The sequence below is a fragment of the Gallinula chloropus genome (genome assembly GCF_964237585.1).
Source record: "Gallinula chloropus genome assembly, chromosome: 3".
In the NCBI taxonomy this organism is placed as follows: Eukaryota; Metazoa; Chordata; class Aves; order Gruiformes; family Rallidae; genus Gallinula; species Gallinula chloropus.
In genome coordinates, this window is record NC_140087.1 from 20342191 (window position 1) to 20359967 (window position 17777).

Here is a 17777-nt window from a genome sequence, read left to right on the forward strand (position 1 = left end):
GCACATCTTTAGTCATTGCTTTTAAACTATACAGTTAGGACTACTTGTAGCAACGTACCTACTTGATTATGCAAACCAAAACCTCAGAGGATGGTTTATTCTTTTCTTTATAGTTACACCAGCTGGAATGTGAATGGAAAACAAATGATTTCTCATCCCAGCTACATACAGGGAAAAGTATTGAAGATGAAGCACTCAGCAACTACATTCATCCCCATCTCAGGTAACATCTCAGACACTTCACTTTTTTTTTTTTTTTAGTGTAGGAATTTCATCTTTGTATGCTTGCACTCCAAAGATTTTCTTCACAGCTTTACCGTTTTTGTGATTTTTCAGTAGAAATGAGGGTTATTTTAAATTATCAACTTTCATATTGAGGGGGCAAAGAAAAATAGAGAAGCTCTTCTCTTCATTTGCAGTGACTAAGGAATTGTCTGTACACACTTTGTACTGCTGGAAGCACAACAGTTAAAGCAGTGCCTTTCCTATCATGATAAAATTTAAGCAATGCCCAGAAGTAAAAATAAAGTCGTACGTCTAAATTACGGTAGTTTCATTAAAGTGCAGCAATGTTATCGACAAATTGAAACGAGATGGAATGTATATCTGTCATTGTAACTCTTCAAGACCTTGATTGATGCCCATGGTATTTTGTAGATTTCCTGGATTCATTGTATTAATGTACACATCTCCAGATGTGTCTCTTAGCAACAGCCTTTACCTGTGGCGGTGTGGATGAATTAACTGTCTCGCCATATAGAGTATATAGCCATTATTTTGTTGTTGGATTTCTTTGGGATTGGTTTGTTTTTTAATCTGAGGAATTTGAGGAAATCTTTAGTGAGGAAGAGATTTCTCCTTTGTGTAGGTTTCTAGGTCGCCCTTGTATGTGGAGATAAAAACTGTTTATTGTTTATGATTTTCCATTATTAATGGAAACTTTCGGTTTTGTTATTGTACATTAGAGGATCTGATAGTTCTATACTATTGCTTAAAGAGAGCAATAGTCATTGAAAGCAAGTTCTGAATGGTTGAGTTTTACCATTTGCTTCCAGTAATGCCACTTTTTCCTTAATGCTTACAGAACTGGTCAAGTGGCAAGCAAAAGAAAAAAGTGATTAAAGTTTGTTGAAGTGTCAGGGGGAAGGGAAGAGAAGCACATATTGATTCTATACAGGGTGTGGCTGCTTATATCACACAAACTGTCAGAATATTTCTGAAGACTCTCTCTATATATCTAGCTGTTAACTTAGAAATATTTCATATAAGCATGTTTGTGTGTAATATGTTTATATATCTGAACTGGTCAATGTTATTTCTTAACAGACTGCTGCATGAAAGAATGCAAAGGTTGAAGGAGCAAATAAGCAGTCTTTCCAGAAAAAAGGCCTTCAGGCCTCCAGCTCCACACTATGATTGCTTATACCAGGAGGCTCACCAGTACATCAACAGCATAGCACAAGTTTCTTCAGTCCAAGATCTTTTAGCCCGCCTTCTGCAGTTCCTCCGTGGGGAAAGACCTAAATCACTCCAAGCAATACAAAACCTATTAAGTGAAGAAGCATCTTGGCAGCAGTCACATCATCAGTTTAGAAAACACCTGACAGAGGAGTATGCTGTGTTCCCTGATGCCATCATTCCACTGCAAGCTGGCATCTTACAGTTGCAACATGGCATGCGATTAGTGGCTTCTGAAGTTTATGCAGCCCTCAGAAGTTTCGTGCGTCCAGCTGATCTCACCAACCTCCTCGCTGCTTTGTTGACATTTCCTTCTGTTGGCTGTGCCTTCCCCACTTACTTGGCTCATGCAGAAATACTGTGCTCAGTGAATTCAGTTGAGGTCCTTCGTGGACTTAAAAAGTTTTCTCTCAAACACTGTGACAGTGAATCTGAGGGAGGAGAACAGCCTTGCCCGACTTTGGAACAGCTCCTAGTGAATGCTTTGTTGCACCTTCGATGCCACGTGCTATCCAGAGGAGAGATGGACCAGAAATCTCTGCAGCTTTTTAGACATCTGTGTCAGGTAACATCTGAACGCTGGTGGCCAGTATTCTTGCCCCAAACTTTGTCTACTGTAGAAGAAAGATGTGGATCTGTTAAAGCAGCTCATGGGGAGGGACACACAAATTATCAGAGGGCTGGAAGCCCCATGCTGCAAAGAAAGGCTACCAGAGTTGAGCTTCTTCAGCCTGGAGAAGAGAAGGCTCCAGAGAGACCTTATTGTGACTTTTCAGTATATAAAGGGTGCTTATAAGGAGAACAGAAAAAAACTTTTTACCAAAGCTTGTAGTGATAGGACAAGGCTCAGTCATTTTAAGATGAAAGAGAGTAGATTTAGATTGGGCATAAACAAGCTTTTTACAATCAGGGCAGTGAGGCCCTGGACAGGCTGCCCAGAGAAGCTGTGGCTGCCCCCTCCCTGGCAGTGTTCAAGGCTGGGGCTTTCGGCAGCCTGGTCTAGTGGAGGGTATCCCTGCCCATGGTAGGGGGGTTGGAACTGGATGGTCTTTGAGGTCCCTTCAAAATAAAGCCATTCTATGATCCTATCTTGATAAATGTCAATATAATGTTCTTAATTGTTTTTCCCAATGAACTGATAATTTTAACATAATGTGGATTAAGTCTAAAACTGAATGTTTGGGTTTATCAGGGATTAAAATCTTAGACTATAATGGCTATCAAAGATGTTCTTTATAAAAAAATCTTACAAACCTGAAACCCACACCATAAAGCCAAAACAAAGCTTTGTAGAGAGTTTCTTTTAAAAATAGTTGAGAAGGGAGACTAGAACTTGGCCAAGCTCTCTGCATACTGTTCTCTGTGCTGTTTTCCTCATTGGCTTGTTGAGGGCAATTCACAAATCTTCAAGTTAGATGGTTTTGATTTCTACTGTTGTGGACTGTAGAGGAGGAAGGAGCCAAACAAGATAGGTGCTGCCCCTTTGATGAAATATGATGTGATTTTAAATACTAACTTGTGTAAAAGCATGCTGCTCTGTGTTTCCTTAGGCAATTATAAATGAATGGGATGAACAGGAACGCTGTGCCCAAGAGCGGGAGGCGATGGAAAGCAGTCTGTACAGATACAGAAGTAAAAGCCATGGGAAAGGACGGAGTGAGGAAGAGGAGGATGAAAAAGAATTTAGGAGGAGATTTCCCTTTCATGAAAAGGTAGCAACTGTAATGAAATACAAATTATGTCTGAACTAGCTCCTGTAAAGGCATGCTGTAAGTAAAATGAGATGAGGAATAAAGCAGTTCTTCCTTCAGCTGAAAGAAAAATGTGAAATACCTTTTGATAGAAAGGTATTATCTACTGTGCTTTTAGTTTGTTTTCCTTTCTGCTTGTAGAAAGGTTTTGCAGTTAACTTCTGGACTTGAACTGTACTGGGGTTTAGCTGAGTAATTCTATGTTACTGAATTACAATATCATCAGTTACTTGTAAAATTCTGGAGTTCAGTTCATTTAACAAGGTCTCCTTCGTTGAATAAAAGGGTGAGATGTCAAATGTAACTGGCCTGCATTACTGAATGAAGTGTGTCTTCCCCAAGCACTGTGATGCAGCACAGAAATGTGGGAGAGAATTTTGTCGGCATGTTGTTTGGATTTAATAGTTCAGATCTTCAAGCGACCAGACAGCCTTGAGGTGTCTGCATCACCTGATACGTTGCTACTGCTTTTTCTGAAAGAGGTTTAGCTGGCAGCAGCTCAGGGCTCCCTGTACCACACTCTTGCCTGCTGTGGTCATACCTTTATTTGTTCTGTTTTCCTGTGTCCCATTTCAGATGGACTGGAGAGCTGTGAGGTAGGAAGTGTGTCTGTATAGTGCCAGCTCCAAATGGTTAGCGTGTTGTTGCAATGCCAAAAAGAGCAAAAAGAAAGGGGAGGCATTAAGGAAGATGTTATAGTTGACCTTTGACTATCATGTAATTTGCAGGACTTTGAAGATATCACAGCTCAGCCAAGCCTAGAAGAAAAAATGGAAACTGAAGATCCATTGGAAGACCAGCAGGAAGTTGATAGAGCACTTTTGTCCAAGAGCTCTATGCAGACAGTAATGATGGTTCATCAACAGTTGTGTTTAAATTTTGCTCGATCCCTGTGGTATCAACAGAGCCTGCCTTCTCATCAAGCCAAACATTATTTCAGTACATTTATTTCCTGCTATCAGACCGGTGCATGTCTGGTGTCACAGTTCTATCCTTTAATTGGTAAGATGGCCAGCAATATTTCAGTATGTCTTTTCTTCCATACTCTCATCTTACTGCTTATGTGTGTCATATTTTTACATCCTTGTGATACGTAACACGCTAAGGCTTGGGATGGAGGGAAAAAACCTATTTGTATTCAGCTGAAAAAAGAATTGGGAGCATGTGTAATGTCTGTCTTTTTTTGCTTCCTAGGTGCTGAAATGAATGACAGCCTTCTGGGAAGCCAACTTCTAGTTAGCACTCTTCTTCACAATACCTTTTTTGAGGAATTCACTTCAGATCTTGTGCTGCAGCAAGATGGCTCATATGACTTCTACCAGCATCCTAATATTCAGCAAGTCCGACAGTGTCAACCTGTACTTGATAATTTTGCTAAAGAAGTAAATAGGCTACTTCAGGAATGGCCAGAACATCCAGTACTTGTGCAGGTAAAGACACTTCATCAATTGTTTGTGGAAAACTGGAGTATTTTAGAATTGCATTTGTGTGTAAATATGTGTATAGATATGTATAAGCATCTGCATGCACACAGTTGCCTAGATGTTGTCTGTATTTATGCAGATGTCTTCAAGGCATCCTGGTTTCTTCTTAAGAGGTATTATTAGCTGTTCTGTTTTAGCTATGAAACCTTAAGTTGTATTCACTGCATGCTTTGGTCTTATAGCTTTAAGCAAACTGTCATACCTCAAAGATTCTTGAGGTATTTTTGCTGTTCAGGCTCCTGTTTTTTTCCAGAATGCTTTCTTGCATAGTGTTTTAAAAGGGGTATCTTTGATCCCACTTCTAGGGGGTGTGTGTGGCCCTCAGGTTGTATTTCTTGGAGTATCTATTGGACCTGTTTGTGTTAGTGTCGTGTGGCTGAGCACCATGCACTGCTCACCCCACAGACAGAGCCACCACAGGTTCAGCTAAGGACAGTTTACTGGCAACACCAGGGGAACCATAACAGAGCCTGGGGGTGTGTGTGTGTGTATGTGTGTGTGTGTGAATATATGTATATATGTGCACATGTGTATATACATACAGACACACACACTCACTGTGATAACAGAGTACTTTACCAACCCAACGCAGTTGTAACACAGAGCTCTGCATGGATGTGATGACCAACTGTCCTGGAGCCATGCAGACCTGACCTGCCCCTCCTGGACCAGCACTTTTTACAGGGGCATGATGTCAGGTGGTGTGGAAAACAGCCCCAGGCAACTCAGCTCACCTGTGCTGGCGGCTTGGGGAAGTTAGCCCTGTCCTGGTTGGAACTAGGACAGTTAGGTCATTTTTGCTCCCTTTCCTGAGTGTGCTGGCCTTCTAACAACTACTAGTGAGCTTATACCAAAATGAGGAAACAGTCAGAAATGAAAAAAAATATTATCTCTTGCTAATACAGATTTGCTTAATATTAGGACTGCTTCTGTTGAAGGTCAGTTACTATGGATTGAACAACTGGGGTTTTTTATTCTGCAGCTGTTGGTTGTGATGGACAGAATCCGGAGTTTTCCACTCTCTAGTCCTCTCTCAAAGTTCCTGAATGGCTTGGAAATTCTTCTTGCAAAGGCACAGGTAAGAAAGAGCCAAAGCAAAAGTTTATTTTTCTCTTCTATGCTTCCTTGCTTATCTAGGTACCAGAATGATAACACTGGAAGCTGCCTTCTTGCCAGGATTTGGGGAAATGACCTTAGTCCATACCATAAGTTTAAGGGGTAGGGACATAACCCGGAGTACTGCATCTGTCTTGTCACGTAAAGACTGCATTTCTGGCTTTTTTTTCCAGGACTGGGAGGAAAATGCTAGTCGAGCTTTGTCCTTGAGGAAACATCTTGATTTGGTCACACAACTGATTATTCAGTGGCGTAGATTGGAATTGAAGTAAGAGCTGTCCTTCCCTGCTGTTTTTTGTTAGATACTGTAAGCTTCTGTCTCTGTATGGAGACAACTGTGCAGAGTTGCCTTAATCATGGTACATGCTTTAGGGTGTGTGTGTGTCTGTCCTAGTAATAAGGCAGGGGATGGGGGACCCACCCCAAACAAACTAATAACTGTACTGGCTCAGAATAAGCACATCCATCCCATGGTCACCCTATACCTGTGTCTCGGAAGCAGCAAAGGCAGGACATATAACTGCAGTACTTCATTCTGATGTGTTCTCAGTGTTCTCTTTTCATCCTGGGTTTACTGAGCCTGCAGTGAGGCTTTTTTTGTTTAAAGACCTCTATTAAAAAAATACTCTTAAAAATACCTCTTAAAAAATACTGTCCAGTCTTCTGCTAAGAAGAAAATGTAAAAAATTCATATCCACAATATGCCACGATCAGGAATTCCCCAAATCCAACTGAAGTTTTGTGAAAAACTTTTGAACCTGGCTCTGACTGGTTTTGTTTTACTGTCTTTAGTTCCTGTGTTTCTTCTCTCATATGTAATACCAGTGGCAAAGCAGTCATCCTCAAGAGTTGATTATGCATATGAAGCGTATGTGCAGATCACTTGATCCTGTAAAACTTTAATTTAGTGTAGCAGGAACAAAGAATTTATTCATGTTGTTTTGGAGCCCAAACTACACATGGTATTTTTGCTTTATTTTTTTCTTCTCTCCCCTTCCTTCCTTATTGTTTCCAGTTGCTGGTCAGTAAGTTTGGACAATATTACGAAGCAGCATGCAGAGAAATCCACCAAGCACTGGTTCTCAATATATCAGATGATTGAGAAGTATGTTCAAGAACAGACAGAGGCAGATGCAGAACGTAAGTGCTGTCCTTACATCAGTGTGATGCAGTTCCAGCAATTACTAAGGAGGCATAATTAACGTCCTAAATCCCAGAGTCTGACAGTGCACTCTCAGGTGTAGTTCTTGCATCCTTTGCCCTACAACAAATTCCCTGGCTGTACAGGCTCTTCGGTGTAGTGAACTTTGCTTGGCGTTTAGGTCTAGAACCACCTGCGTGTGCCATAGGGCTAATGTTGTAGGTCATGTGATGTTGTCAGTAAAAAACATCACAAAGTTGTATGTCACATACAATGTATGTATGTGCACATTTCAGACCAGTTTGGAGAGTAGGAGGCCTCCCATCTGCAGCAAGAAAAGGCACCTCTTTTTTTTTTTTTTAACCACATAAATCATTATTCATATACCAGCTGAACTGCTTTTAGCATTCTGCTTAAAGCCAGAAGAATTTGTATAGCAAGACTGATTTGGTACCTGCTGTTCTTACCAAATCTGTGTGCAGGTGTTGATGTTACATAAAATAGGGGACAGAATATAGCTCTCAGTCCCTTGCTTCCCCAAAATCTAATGAAATTTTAAAGCTCAAAGTAGCATCCTCTGGTATGAGGTAGGGTTCCTCCAACCTTGTGACTGATTAATGCACTTGCTTGACGAGCTCCAGATCATTGGGTTATTTTACACTTTCAAGTGCACAACACATCTTCCACAGATAATGCTTTGAAGATGCTGTATTCTCTACCAGATTCCTCCAAGATCTATTTCTGTCTTGATGATTTTGAGGAGTTAAGGAACTCTCAGTGTCTGCTTTATAGTATGGCTCATCATGACTGAAACAGCCATTCCTTCATAAAGAATAGCAAGTATCCTTTCAAATATTTGAGGCACTGTGAAATTGGACGTGTAGCTGGCCTCCTTGGTTGCTGTCTTACTGCTGCCTCTCTTGTCCTCTCTCCTTTCTTCCAGTGTGCTGTTCGTTGTTTTCCCTTCCTAGAATTCTTTCCTCCCACACACCCCTCTGCTATTTTGTTTTGATCTTTTCCCAATAGAGACATGATATTTAATTGGAAGGTTACAAAAGGCAGACAACAACTTGTAGACATTTTTCTTTTGTTTTCTCCCCCTTTTCTTCTAAATTATGGTGCCATGTTCAGAAACTGAGCAAATGGATCTGAAAGCGCTGGTCAGCACCCTGCAAGCTTTCATTGAAGGATCCACACTGGGAGAGTTCCATGTACGACTCCAAGCACTACTGGTTTTTCACTGCCATGTCTTGCTGATGCCTCCAGTAGCAGAAAAGGGTAAGTTGTTAGCGTTACACATGTTGAGCCTTCTTTACAGCAACCTGCCCGTGAGGTATCCAAGGCTTTCCAGCCAGATCATGAGCCTTTGCTGCCGGTTTTATCTGTTTGCATGAAGAATACTGTTGGTCAGTTTACCTGATCTTTCAGTGTTGCTAAGGTTTATGATTATTTAAAGAAAAAAAAGGGGAGTGGGAGGTATGTATTTTTCGTGATACTGAAGAATATCCTGTTTTAAAAGAAGCTTCTTATTGACTTTCTCTTCTAGAAGTTCTGTGCAGCATCCTGTGGAACCTATACAATTATTATAAACAGTTTTCAGAGTGTGTTGAGGCCAGAATCTCTGAGCTTCGTCAACCTATAGAAAAGGAACTCAAGGTAAAAGGAAACTTTCACTCAGATGTTACATTGGTCTTGATGAAGGGAACAGTGGAGCAGATATTATTTGAATTTGCATATACTAGGTCTTTTTGCCACTGAAATCCCTACTGCATGTTTTCTTTGGTGAGAATTTATTTCTGAGGTTAGGGGAGGGTTGGTCAAAGTTTAATGTTTGGTCAATCCCAACTGGCCATGGATGGTTTCTCCCAGTAGTAAAGCTCCTTTGGATCTCACAACATTTGGCTGTGCAGCAGTTTTAGTGTAAACAGATACCTTAGTAGAACAAGATGCCTATGCAATAATTTTCTTACTGACTAAAATGTCTTGCATTTTAAGACCACCAGATCATCATAGAAGATAAGCTTTAAAAATCATCTGTTTATATGCAAATACTTCATTGCATTTAAATAAATAATCCCATGTATTGTTTATTTTCCTAATAGGAATTTGTGAAAATTTCAAGGTGGAATGATGTCAGCTTCTGGGCTATAAAGCAATCAGTTGAAAAAATACGCAGGTAACTCAGAGCTTGGAATTAAGCTTTATATTTGGAACCTGCCATCTAGGTGATTTCTCTGTGATGTTAAATTTGAATGCAAGAATGTTTCTGCAGCTTGTAATGCAGTGGAAACGCTTACCTTCAGCAGCTGAGAGATTGCCAGGATTATAAACCTGGTAACATTTTTGCTTTCCTCTGGTAATTAGGACCCTCTTTAAATTCATGAAGAAGTTTGAAGCTGTTCTGGATGAACCGTGTCAGCCTGCCTTGGTGGAAATTGGCAAGGAAGAGCAGCTGGATTGCTTGCAAAAGCAAGAAGAATCTGAGAACGAAGAGACCAAAATTCAGAGGCTAAACAACACATTAAGAAAAGTTCTATCTGCTAGAGCAGATGTTGCCAAGGTGACTGTTTTCTTTATCCTGAGTGTGGGGAGGAGTTCTGTTATATTCTCATTTATATGTTGCTTTTCACTGTTTTATGCAGGAAAAAATCTTATGTAAGTGTCAAATCTTTTGAATGCATCATCAGTTTTTTGGTCTTACTTGTGTTAAGTGTTATGAAACACTGCAGATGGGTGGGAATGCAGCATGGAAAGACAAGCATGTTCTGTATGGGTTTGGCACAGTGTCTGTGCTCTGATATCAAGATGTTAGCAGTTACACCTTTTCCTCCTAAAGTCACTTGGATGTTTTCTGCAGCAATTTGTTACTGTGTGCTAACTTAAATGAAACAGACCCTAGGGATTAGCTTTGGACATGCTGGAGGGTTGCTTTTGGTATTTAATTTAAACTTCTGTACTGTTTTTCTTGTGAAGCAGCACAGTTAAATCTGTGTCTAGCAGAAAGTGATGGTGTTCTTGTCTAACACCCTGAGGGCATGTAGGTTAATGTGCCTTTGAGGTGACCTGAGGCAGTGATAACCTCTGTGAAGGTGGTAATGACACCTATGAGAAGAGGGCCATAGCATCTTCCCTTTTTTTGGCTGTTTCCAAAACTAATGTCTGCCCAGAATGCATATACTGTGCTTTTCCTCAAGTGCTCATGCTGAACCATTCAAACGATCACATGAGCATTTTGTGGGGTTTCAGGTGAATGTGCAATTTAGCCCTTGTTTTTGCAGTGATTCACAGAATCACAAAGTTGGAAAAGACATTTGAAGATCATCAAGTCCAACCATTCCCATCCTAAGCTAAACCATATCCCTAAGTACCTCATATACCCTTTCTTTGAACACATTCAGGGATGGTGACTCAAACCCCTCCCTGGGCAGCCTGTTCCAGGCCCCAACAACTCTTACAGTAAAAAGTCTTTTTTCTAATATCTAATCTAAACCTGCCCTGGTGCAGCTTTGTGCCATTTCTCCTTGTCCCATCTCCTGTCACTTGGCTGAAAAGACCATCGCCCACCTCTCTACAGCCTCCTGTCAGGTCTCCCCTCAGCCTCAAAGATTTAAGATTTATTCTTAATGGTCAAGAAAAGACAGCTTTGAGAACATGTGTATAACTGGACTATTTCTGTCTTTTTTTCCCTCAGAGGGCACTCCCAGAAGAGTGTCAGGGTGACATCACATTTCACAAAGAATCTCTTCAGTACCGCCTGCCTAAGCTCACTAGAAAAATGAAGAAAATGTGTACAACAGTAACAGAAAATAATTCATACTTAAGTCTTGTGGAAAACCTGGACCAGTTCACAGGTGAAATATCCTTACAATTTCCATACCATAATTGGTCTCTAACATAAATGGAACAAATCAGAAAGAAGTGTAGAGATACAGTTCCCTTCCCTGACTGCCTTCTCATGGCTGCTTCATGAACGTTAAATTTTCATGTCTCTACCTTTTCCTGCTGTCTTCTCTACAGGTGGTATCATTGTTTCTGTCCTTGAACTGCAAAGTTTAACGTTTGATCAGACAGCAGATAAGGAGAAGCAGAAATCAGAGGCAAAGCATATTCAGATGCAGAAGCAACGGGCTTTGTCAGATCTGTTTAAAAGCCTTGCTAAAACAGGTGAGCTTTGACTAAAAATGTGCTTGGTTTAAAAGTACAAAGTTCTTAAACATTTTACTGTTTATTGTCAGTACTTTTAAACCCACCATAATACTACATTCTTGAAGTCATCAAGCCGCTAACTCATACTTTGAAGCATTTAAGTTTCTCTTCATTTGTTGACTGAAGCCTGGTGTGTTAGCTTTTTGAATACTTTCTGTTCTCTTAAATTCCATTCGATGTACAACAGTAGCTTTTCCAAAGCAGAAATCTATTTTATCCCCAATCAGAAGTCACTGCTCACCTTTTAGAAACAAAGAAAGGTCATTGTTTTGTGTCCATTCTCTGAGCCAGAACTGAAAATAAGTTGGTTTGTTAAAGATCCTGTGTGGCAATTGACATACGGGCAGAGATGAGGTTGGCAGAGGTATGTATGAGTCATGGAGTCTGAAGGGTCTCTTAATGAGAAGTGTTGGAGGCATGCTGTTCAGCAGCCCAGTCTCCATCCCTTCCCTTGCTAGTCTTAAGGTTAAGGACCTACCTGAGCTATTACTTGTTGCCTTTGGTGTTACGTTAAATCATTAACTGTTCTTCATCATGGAACCGTTTAGAAACCAGCAGAAGTAAGCAGTCTTGTTTAAGTACCAGCATTTTCATAAGTCATACCTAGAAGTAGAAATTACAGTAATATTACTTTGCCTTTTTAATATTTTTTTTCTTTGAAGGGTGTTTAGTGTTTTTGTACTTTCTCTTGGAAGCTATAACTTTCGGCCTGCAGTGATTGTAAGAACCCCTCTAAAAGAACTCCAACCCCTACACACCCCAAACAACGTCAGCCCCCAAACCCAGATTTTTGGTACTCATGGCTGCAGAAGGAAGCTCAGAAAAACAAAGCTAAGGGTCCTAAGAAGGCATGGGTTTGATAACAAATTAACTTGAAGTGTCACAGCGCTTGGAAAGTAAATGAAAACCAAACCATTCTGCCTGTTTTCTGAGCGGTGGGAGGAGACATCAGTTGTAGTTCTAAGTGTTTGTAGCTAATGCTGCTTAAACGAGTTGATGTGTAAATAGTACCTAGAATCACAGAATGCTTTGCATTGAAAGGGACCTCAAAGATCATCTAGTTCCAACCCCCCCTGCTATGGGCAGGGACACCCTTCACTACATCAGGTTGCCCAAAGCCCCATCCAACCTGGCATTAAGCAGTTCCAGGGATGGGGCTTCCACAGCCTTGCTGGGCAACTTGCGCCAGTACCTCACCACCTGCATCATAAAGAATTTCTTCCTTATATCTAATCTAAACCTACCCTCTTTCAGCTTGAAGCCATTGCCCCTTGTCCTGTCACTGCACTCCCCTCTCCCACTTTACTGTATGACCCCTTTAAGTATTAGTAGCCCGCAGTTAGGTCTCCCTGGATTGTTGCTGCTCTTCTCCTTTTTCATTTGTAAAAACGTCAGCATAACCTAGATGGCTATTAAATAATTTTTTTACAGGCTCTGCTTACTTTTGGGATACTTTGAAAAGATCAGAGAGAAATGAGAATATTTAATTCAGTTTTAAAAATAGCTAAAACAACAGCCACAAGACTGAATTTTAAAAGCGTAACCTTCTCAGGCTTACAGGTTCTAGGCTGTTTGTTTTTTCTTTTGGCCACAGCCAGCCTCCTCTGTCCACACAGGTCTGTCTGTCTTGCTTCAGCTAGTTCTTCAGTTGTGGTCAGCTGAAGGCAGCTAAACTGTGATGTGTTCTTACCTTACAAAATTTGCAGTGTGTTCAGAAGTTTGTCAAAACCAGCACCTCGGGGGAAAAAAAGTACTGTATGAAGGACCCTCTTTTATATATATAAAAGATTGAGGGCATAAAAGGAATGTGTGTGTTCCAATGTCATTCCAGGTCTGTCATACCGGAAAGGTCTGTCCTGGTCCTGTTCAAAAGACTGTCATGAAATCCTCTACCTGCGGCCGCTGGACTTGCGTAGTGCGTTAGATGTGGTGAACTGTACACACCACCTGGATGCCATGTATGTACCCAGTAGTTCTAACCCCTGAGTTGTATTGCTGCTGTAATATACAGGACTCGTTGCATGTGGATTTAGACTGGAATTTCTGGAAGGGAATTCGCTTAGGATTTTAGCTACTGCTTTCTCTTCCCCCCCATTACTTCTCTGTGTGGAAGCCCTGTACAACCTGTACTGGCACCTACAATGGAGAGGGGGTTGTTTAATTTGCATTTTTTATAATTTCACCCTTGGTTTCATTGTTACCGTGAATTAGATGTCAGTTAGCTCTCCACTGTCCAGCTTTACTTGGGATGCTTGCTGGCATCGTGTTAGAATGTAGACTGCTAAGAATTTTTTTGAAGAAGAGTTGTAATTTACAGGAATTACTTAATTGTTTTGTCCTCATTAACTAATTAGGGTATTCCAGGAGAAAATACATAGACTTCTAAGTGGGCATTTCTGGAAAAACCTGCTAAGAGGAAAAATGTTCTTTCAGAAGTTTCTGGTTTTCCAGTAGCAAGTTATTTTATTTTTATTCTTTTTTCTTTTGCCTGAGACATGTCCTCCTAAGGCCAAAATAAAGGCTTCCCTATCAAGCTGCATGGAAAAAAATTATAATCCCTATTTGTTAAATTATATTAAAAGACTGAGATTTTGCTTCTGTTGCTTAGGGTTTCCTTAGGATTTATTTTAAAGTATTATTACAATATCAGTGCATTGCAAATTAACAAATTTTAAGCAAATCTGTTAGTTTAAAGAGGTGACCTGGCGGTTCCTGTGTGCTGAGGTACTAAAATTGTATACTTGTCTAATATGAGACGTTTTTGTGTTCTGTCAGGTTGCTGACAGAGATTTCTTCTACCTGGGATGGATGCCAGAAGTACTTCTATCGGTCACTTGCACGCCACTCTAGACTTCAGACAGCGTTACTAGCACCGGCCAAGGTGAAACAGCAAAGTAGAAATAGAAATCCTACTTGCATCAACTTTGTTTTACCAGCTTGGACTGGAATTTTCTAGTAGTAAAACGGTGATGAGAGATCATGCTATGTTTTGTAATATATTACAAAATACCATATTTTTGAGCCGATCATTAGATGCAGCATTTTAAACCCTGTTTTATGACTGAACAACATCACTTCAGTGAACTAAATCAGTAAGGTGTTAAATGTACAGTATTTTTCATCCCAACAGATCCCAAACCGATATTTTTTGTGCGTGAAGAAAATCAAAGCTTTTTAGGAAAACAAAACCAGAATCAGTTGCTGCTCATTAAACACTAGTTGATGGGATCCTTTCTAATGAAAAGATTAGTAAATCTGCTGAAATTAATTGTGGAATTTGTTTTAGCAGTGGTCATGAATATAAAAACTTAGGCTGGTAATCTCTTTAGTTTTTAATCATCATTTATGTAAGGTAGCCTTACTGATGGAAATAAACTCCTGATAAGAGTTGCTGCAGTGGAGTTTAACTTAATGTGACCGTTGTTGCAGAAGCTACTTGAAAACCACATTTGTATGCAGGAAATATTGAAGATGCAGAAAAATGAAGATGGGGGAACTGTAATAACTATAACTTCTTGTCTGCATTTCAAGACTTGTTCAATTATGCCTGCCCAGTGACATGAAACGCATAGAGAATGTCTTCTGATTATTCATCTCACTGTTCCCTTCTACTGTTTTTCTATCTGCTTTTCTTCAGGATATTGGGCTGGGTAGCATTGAACGATGCAAAGGATTCACTGCGCACCTCATGCAGGTGCTTGTCGAACAGAGGCGATCTCTTACTGCAGTGACAGAACAGTGGATCTTACTGAGGTATTTTGTTGACAGTAAGCAATTCAGTTCAAGAAAAATGAAAAATAAGGTAGATGAAAATAAAATGCTTTACCCCTACTTCCACATTTCTCTCCCCAACCCCGCCAAACATTTTTATGCCTAGGCTTAATTGAGGGGAAGGGTTGGGTACTGTTTATCCTGTTACTGCAGCCAACATTTTGGAATCAGAATAATTTGGGGAAAACCAAGTTGAGCATACATAAAGACCATGAAAGAATTAGTGTAGTTAAATGCAAAGCTAGACCTATCATTGTTACATATCCCTCATTTGGTATCGACTTAGTCAGTTTTGGCTATATCAAAGTTGTTGGTTTGATTTGGAGTAAACTAATTACCGGGATGGCACTTTGAGGCAACATGAAGGAACCTCAGGCACTTGTAATGAAAAGCTCTGGAAAGGTGGGAGATGCTACATCTTATGTCAAAACTGTAAAATTAAAAGCGTATATAGGAAATAAACTTTCGTGTGATGTGGTTTTTCACTTGACTCATGAGTTCCACTGTGAACTCCACAGTTCTGCATATTTGCACTCATCACTATTGTAATCCACAGAAAATTTTGAACTTGGGTCAGGAGCGTTTTCCTTTGTACAGTGAAGGGAAACCTAGACTGGAGATTAGTGGTGCAAAATTTATGTTAAACCTCAGAAACTTGGAAAAGCATATAAAAAAATCCCCAAAGCCCCAACTTTACAGTTGCAGGAATAGTAAGACTTCCAAGATGCTTGTCTGTGTTGCTGTGACTTTCATTGCAAATCAGATTAATCACTTGTTATGAGCTGACTGTTATACAGCACTTCAGAGAATGGTGTGTTAGAATCTTCATTTGCTTATATAATGAAGATAATTTAATAACACTCGAGTATCAGGCCAGGAGTTAAGGGTTGCTTGACATTGTGGTGTAGGTTCTGCGAAGCCTCACAAAGCCCTGTTTTCAGTACAGCTCAGATTTTTATGGACTTAGTCTAAAGGTTGAGCTTTTCCAAGGGAAGTGTAATATTACACTTGGTGATAGTAACTTTTTCTTCTTTTTTTCTTCACTAGGAACCTCCTGAGTTGTATAGAAGAGATAGATTCTAGGCTGACTGCTGAGAGAGATTATAACGTAGCATTTCCTCCTCAAGGCAGTACTCAGCGCTGGACTGACAGGCTGCAGCAGCTTTGCATGCAGTGTGTGATGGCTCTTGAGGAGCTCTCTTGGTTTATACAGTGCTGTCCAAAGGAGGAGGTGACGACATGCAGTGGCAGTGAAAGGACAGGTGTCCAAACAAACATTTCTCCGAGTTCAGCACCTGAAATGGGAAATGTCTTTACGGGAATACCTGACCTGATTCCTTCAGAGCTAAAATACCTGTCTCCTGTAACAACTGAGCACCTGCCCTCTGGGTGCAGGATGCGAAATAAGGATCCGCTGTGGCTGCAGCTCGCTGCACAACTGACTGCAATGCTGGCAAATGCCAAGGCAGCGAAAGCAGAACTGGACAAAGTAAGACAACAGTCACGTCAAACCTTGTTTTATTCCTGGTGAGTTCTACATGCAAATGGAATCGGATCTCTTCGTTGTACGTTCATATAAGATATGTGAAATCATCCTGAAAAGCATGTTCAGGTTGCCTTTTTTCTGGCAAAATGCAGTGCCTGACTCTTTAAAGTGTGTGTCTTCTCCCACTCCCCCAATAAGTCAGAAAAAAATTGGCCCACCTTAGCATCTCAATTTCTTTGGTGTCCTGGGATTTCATCCTCATAGCTCCTTAATCAGAGATTAATTTCAAATATAAATTTAATGAAGAAATAAGTTTTAAAAGAAATCTGTAGCCTTTATAATAGTAATAAATATGCCTCTATCTTTCTCTCTTCTTCAAAAGTGTGCGTATAAGTGGCACATCGTGTTGTCAGACCTTTTAGTTAATAAGTTCAGGTTGGAGATCAGCTGTCTCCATCTCATCCATACCTCAAGGAGAGGTTTAAGCTTAAACTGAAGTTTGTTCTTTGTTCAGCATTGCGGTATTTCTTGTTGCAGGAGAGATTTTGAAGTTTCCACATCAGCTATGAGCTGTTTGCTGGAAGTCTCCGCTCAGTTACAAGGTGTAGAGTCGCTATTTCTTCCAAACGGGGAAGGCAGACAAGCTGCAACTGAGATGGCTGTAGTCAAGAGCCTGAGGTATATACAAGAAGAAATTAATAATACATCTGTAGACTTCACAGCCTGGAGAACGCAGCTTCTTGCTTCCATGTCACATTGCAGTGGTAAGGGCAATTCTTCTCTGCTTGTGAAGTGATTTAGAGAAAGATAAAAATTCCTTTGGTTATTGCAGGAGATGGCTCAGTGTTCTTTCAGATATCCAGAAACACTTGATGAAATGTAAACTTCAGTCCAGATGCAGAATTTAGTCCAGTCTTAAGTTGTGTAGTAATATTGTTCCTTCCCTTGCCCCCCTTAGTCACTGCAACAATGGCAGATCTTACAAAGTAGTTGTAAATCAGGATTAGCAAGGACATTTTAGTAGAACTATGTAGTAAAAATTGTGCTCCTTGTTCAGGGGTAGTGTAGTAATCTGTAATTTAACGTGCTTCTCTGTAAAACTTGCCTGTGTTATGGTTCAAAAGGAAATCAGTCAGATGAAGAGTTTGTGGAGCACTTCTCAGCCAAAGTGGAAGCGGTTATCCGTGTTGTGCTGTATGCCATCCAGTGTTTGGTCGAGAGAAAACAGGAAGGTGGAAATGAAGAACAGTCTCCAGAGGGAAATGGTAAGTTTGTTAATTTACTTAGGAGGGAGCAGGAGGGTTTAAACCCTGCAAACCTAAAAATGCCATAAATTCCGTGTCTGGCAGAGCTACCAATACATG

General features: G+C 40.4%; 1 protein-coding gene across 1 annotated transcript in view; it reads left to right on the forward strand.

Moving 5' to 3' along the window:
* Positions 1-17777, forward strand: part of MDN1 (midasin AAA ATPase 1) — a gene marked incomplete at its 5' end in the record, with an annotated part of 96647 nt that overhangs the window by 60192 nt on the left and 18678 nt on the right. The window contains 20 exons of the mRNA XM_084261582.1: positions 114-223; positions 1327-2023; positions 3009-3170; positions 3938-4211; positions 4404-4639; positions 5676-5771; positions 5983-6077; positions 6825-6949; positions 8082-8228; positions 8497-8606; positions 9053-9126; positions 9315-9510; positions 10642-10801; positions 10968-11114; positions 12988-13114; positions 13932-14037; positions 14794-14909; positions 15975-16454; positions 16951-17177; positions 17538-17678. Of these exons, the coding sequence (XP_084117708.1) occupies positions 114-223; positions 1327-2023; positions 3009-3170; positions 3938-4211; positions 4404-4639; positions 5676-5771; positions 5983-6077; positions 6825-6949; positions 8082-8228; positions 8497-8606; positions 9053-9126; positions 9315-9510; positions 10642-10801; positions 10968-11114; positions 12988-13114; positions 13932-14037; positions 14794-14909; positions 15975-16454; positions 16951-17177; positions 17538-17678 (3826 nt within the window). The remainder of the gene's footprint in view (positions 1-113; positions 224-1326; positions 2024-3008; positions 3171-3937; positions 4212-4403; positions 4640-5675; positions 5772-5982; positions 6078-6824; positions 6950-8081; positions 8229-8496; positions 8607-9052; positions 9127-9314; positions 9511-10641; positions 10802-10967; positions 11115-12987; positions 13115-13931; positions 14038-14793; positions 14910-15974; positions 16455-16950; positions 17178-17537; positions 17679-17777) is intronic.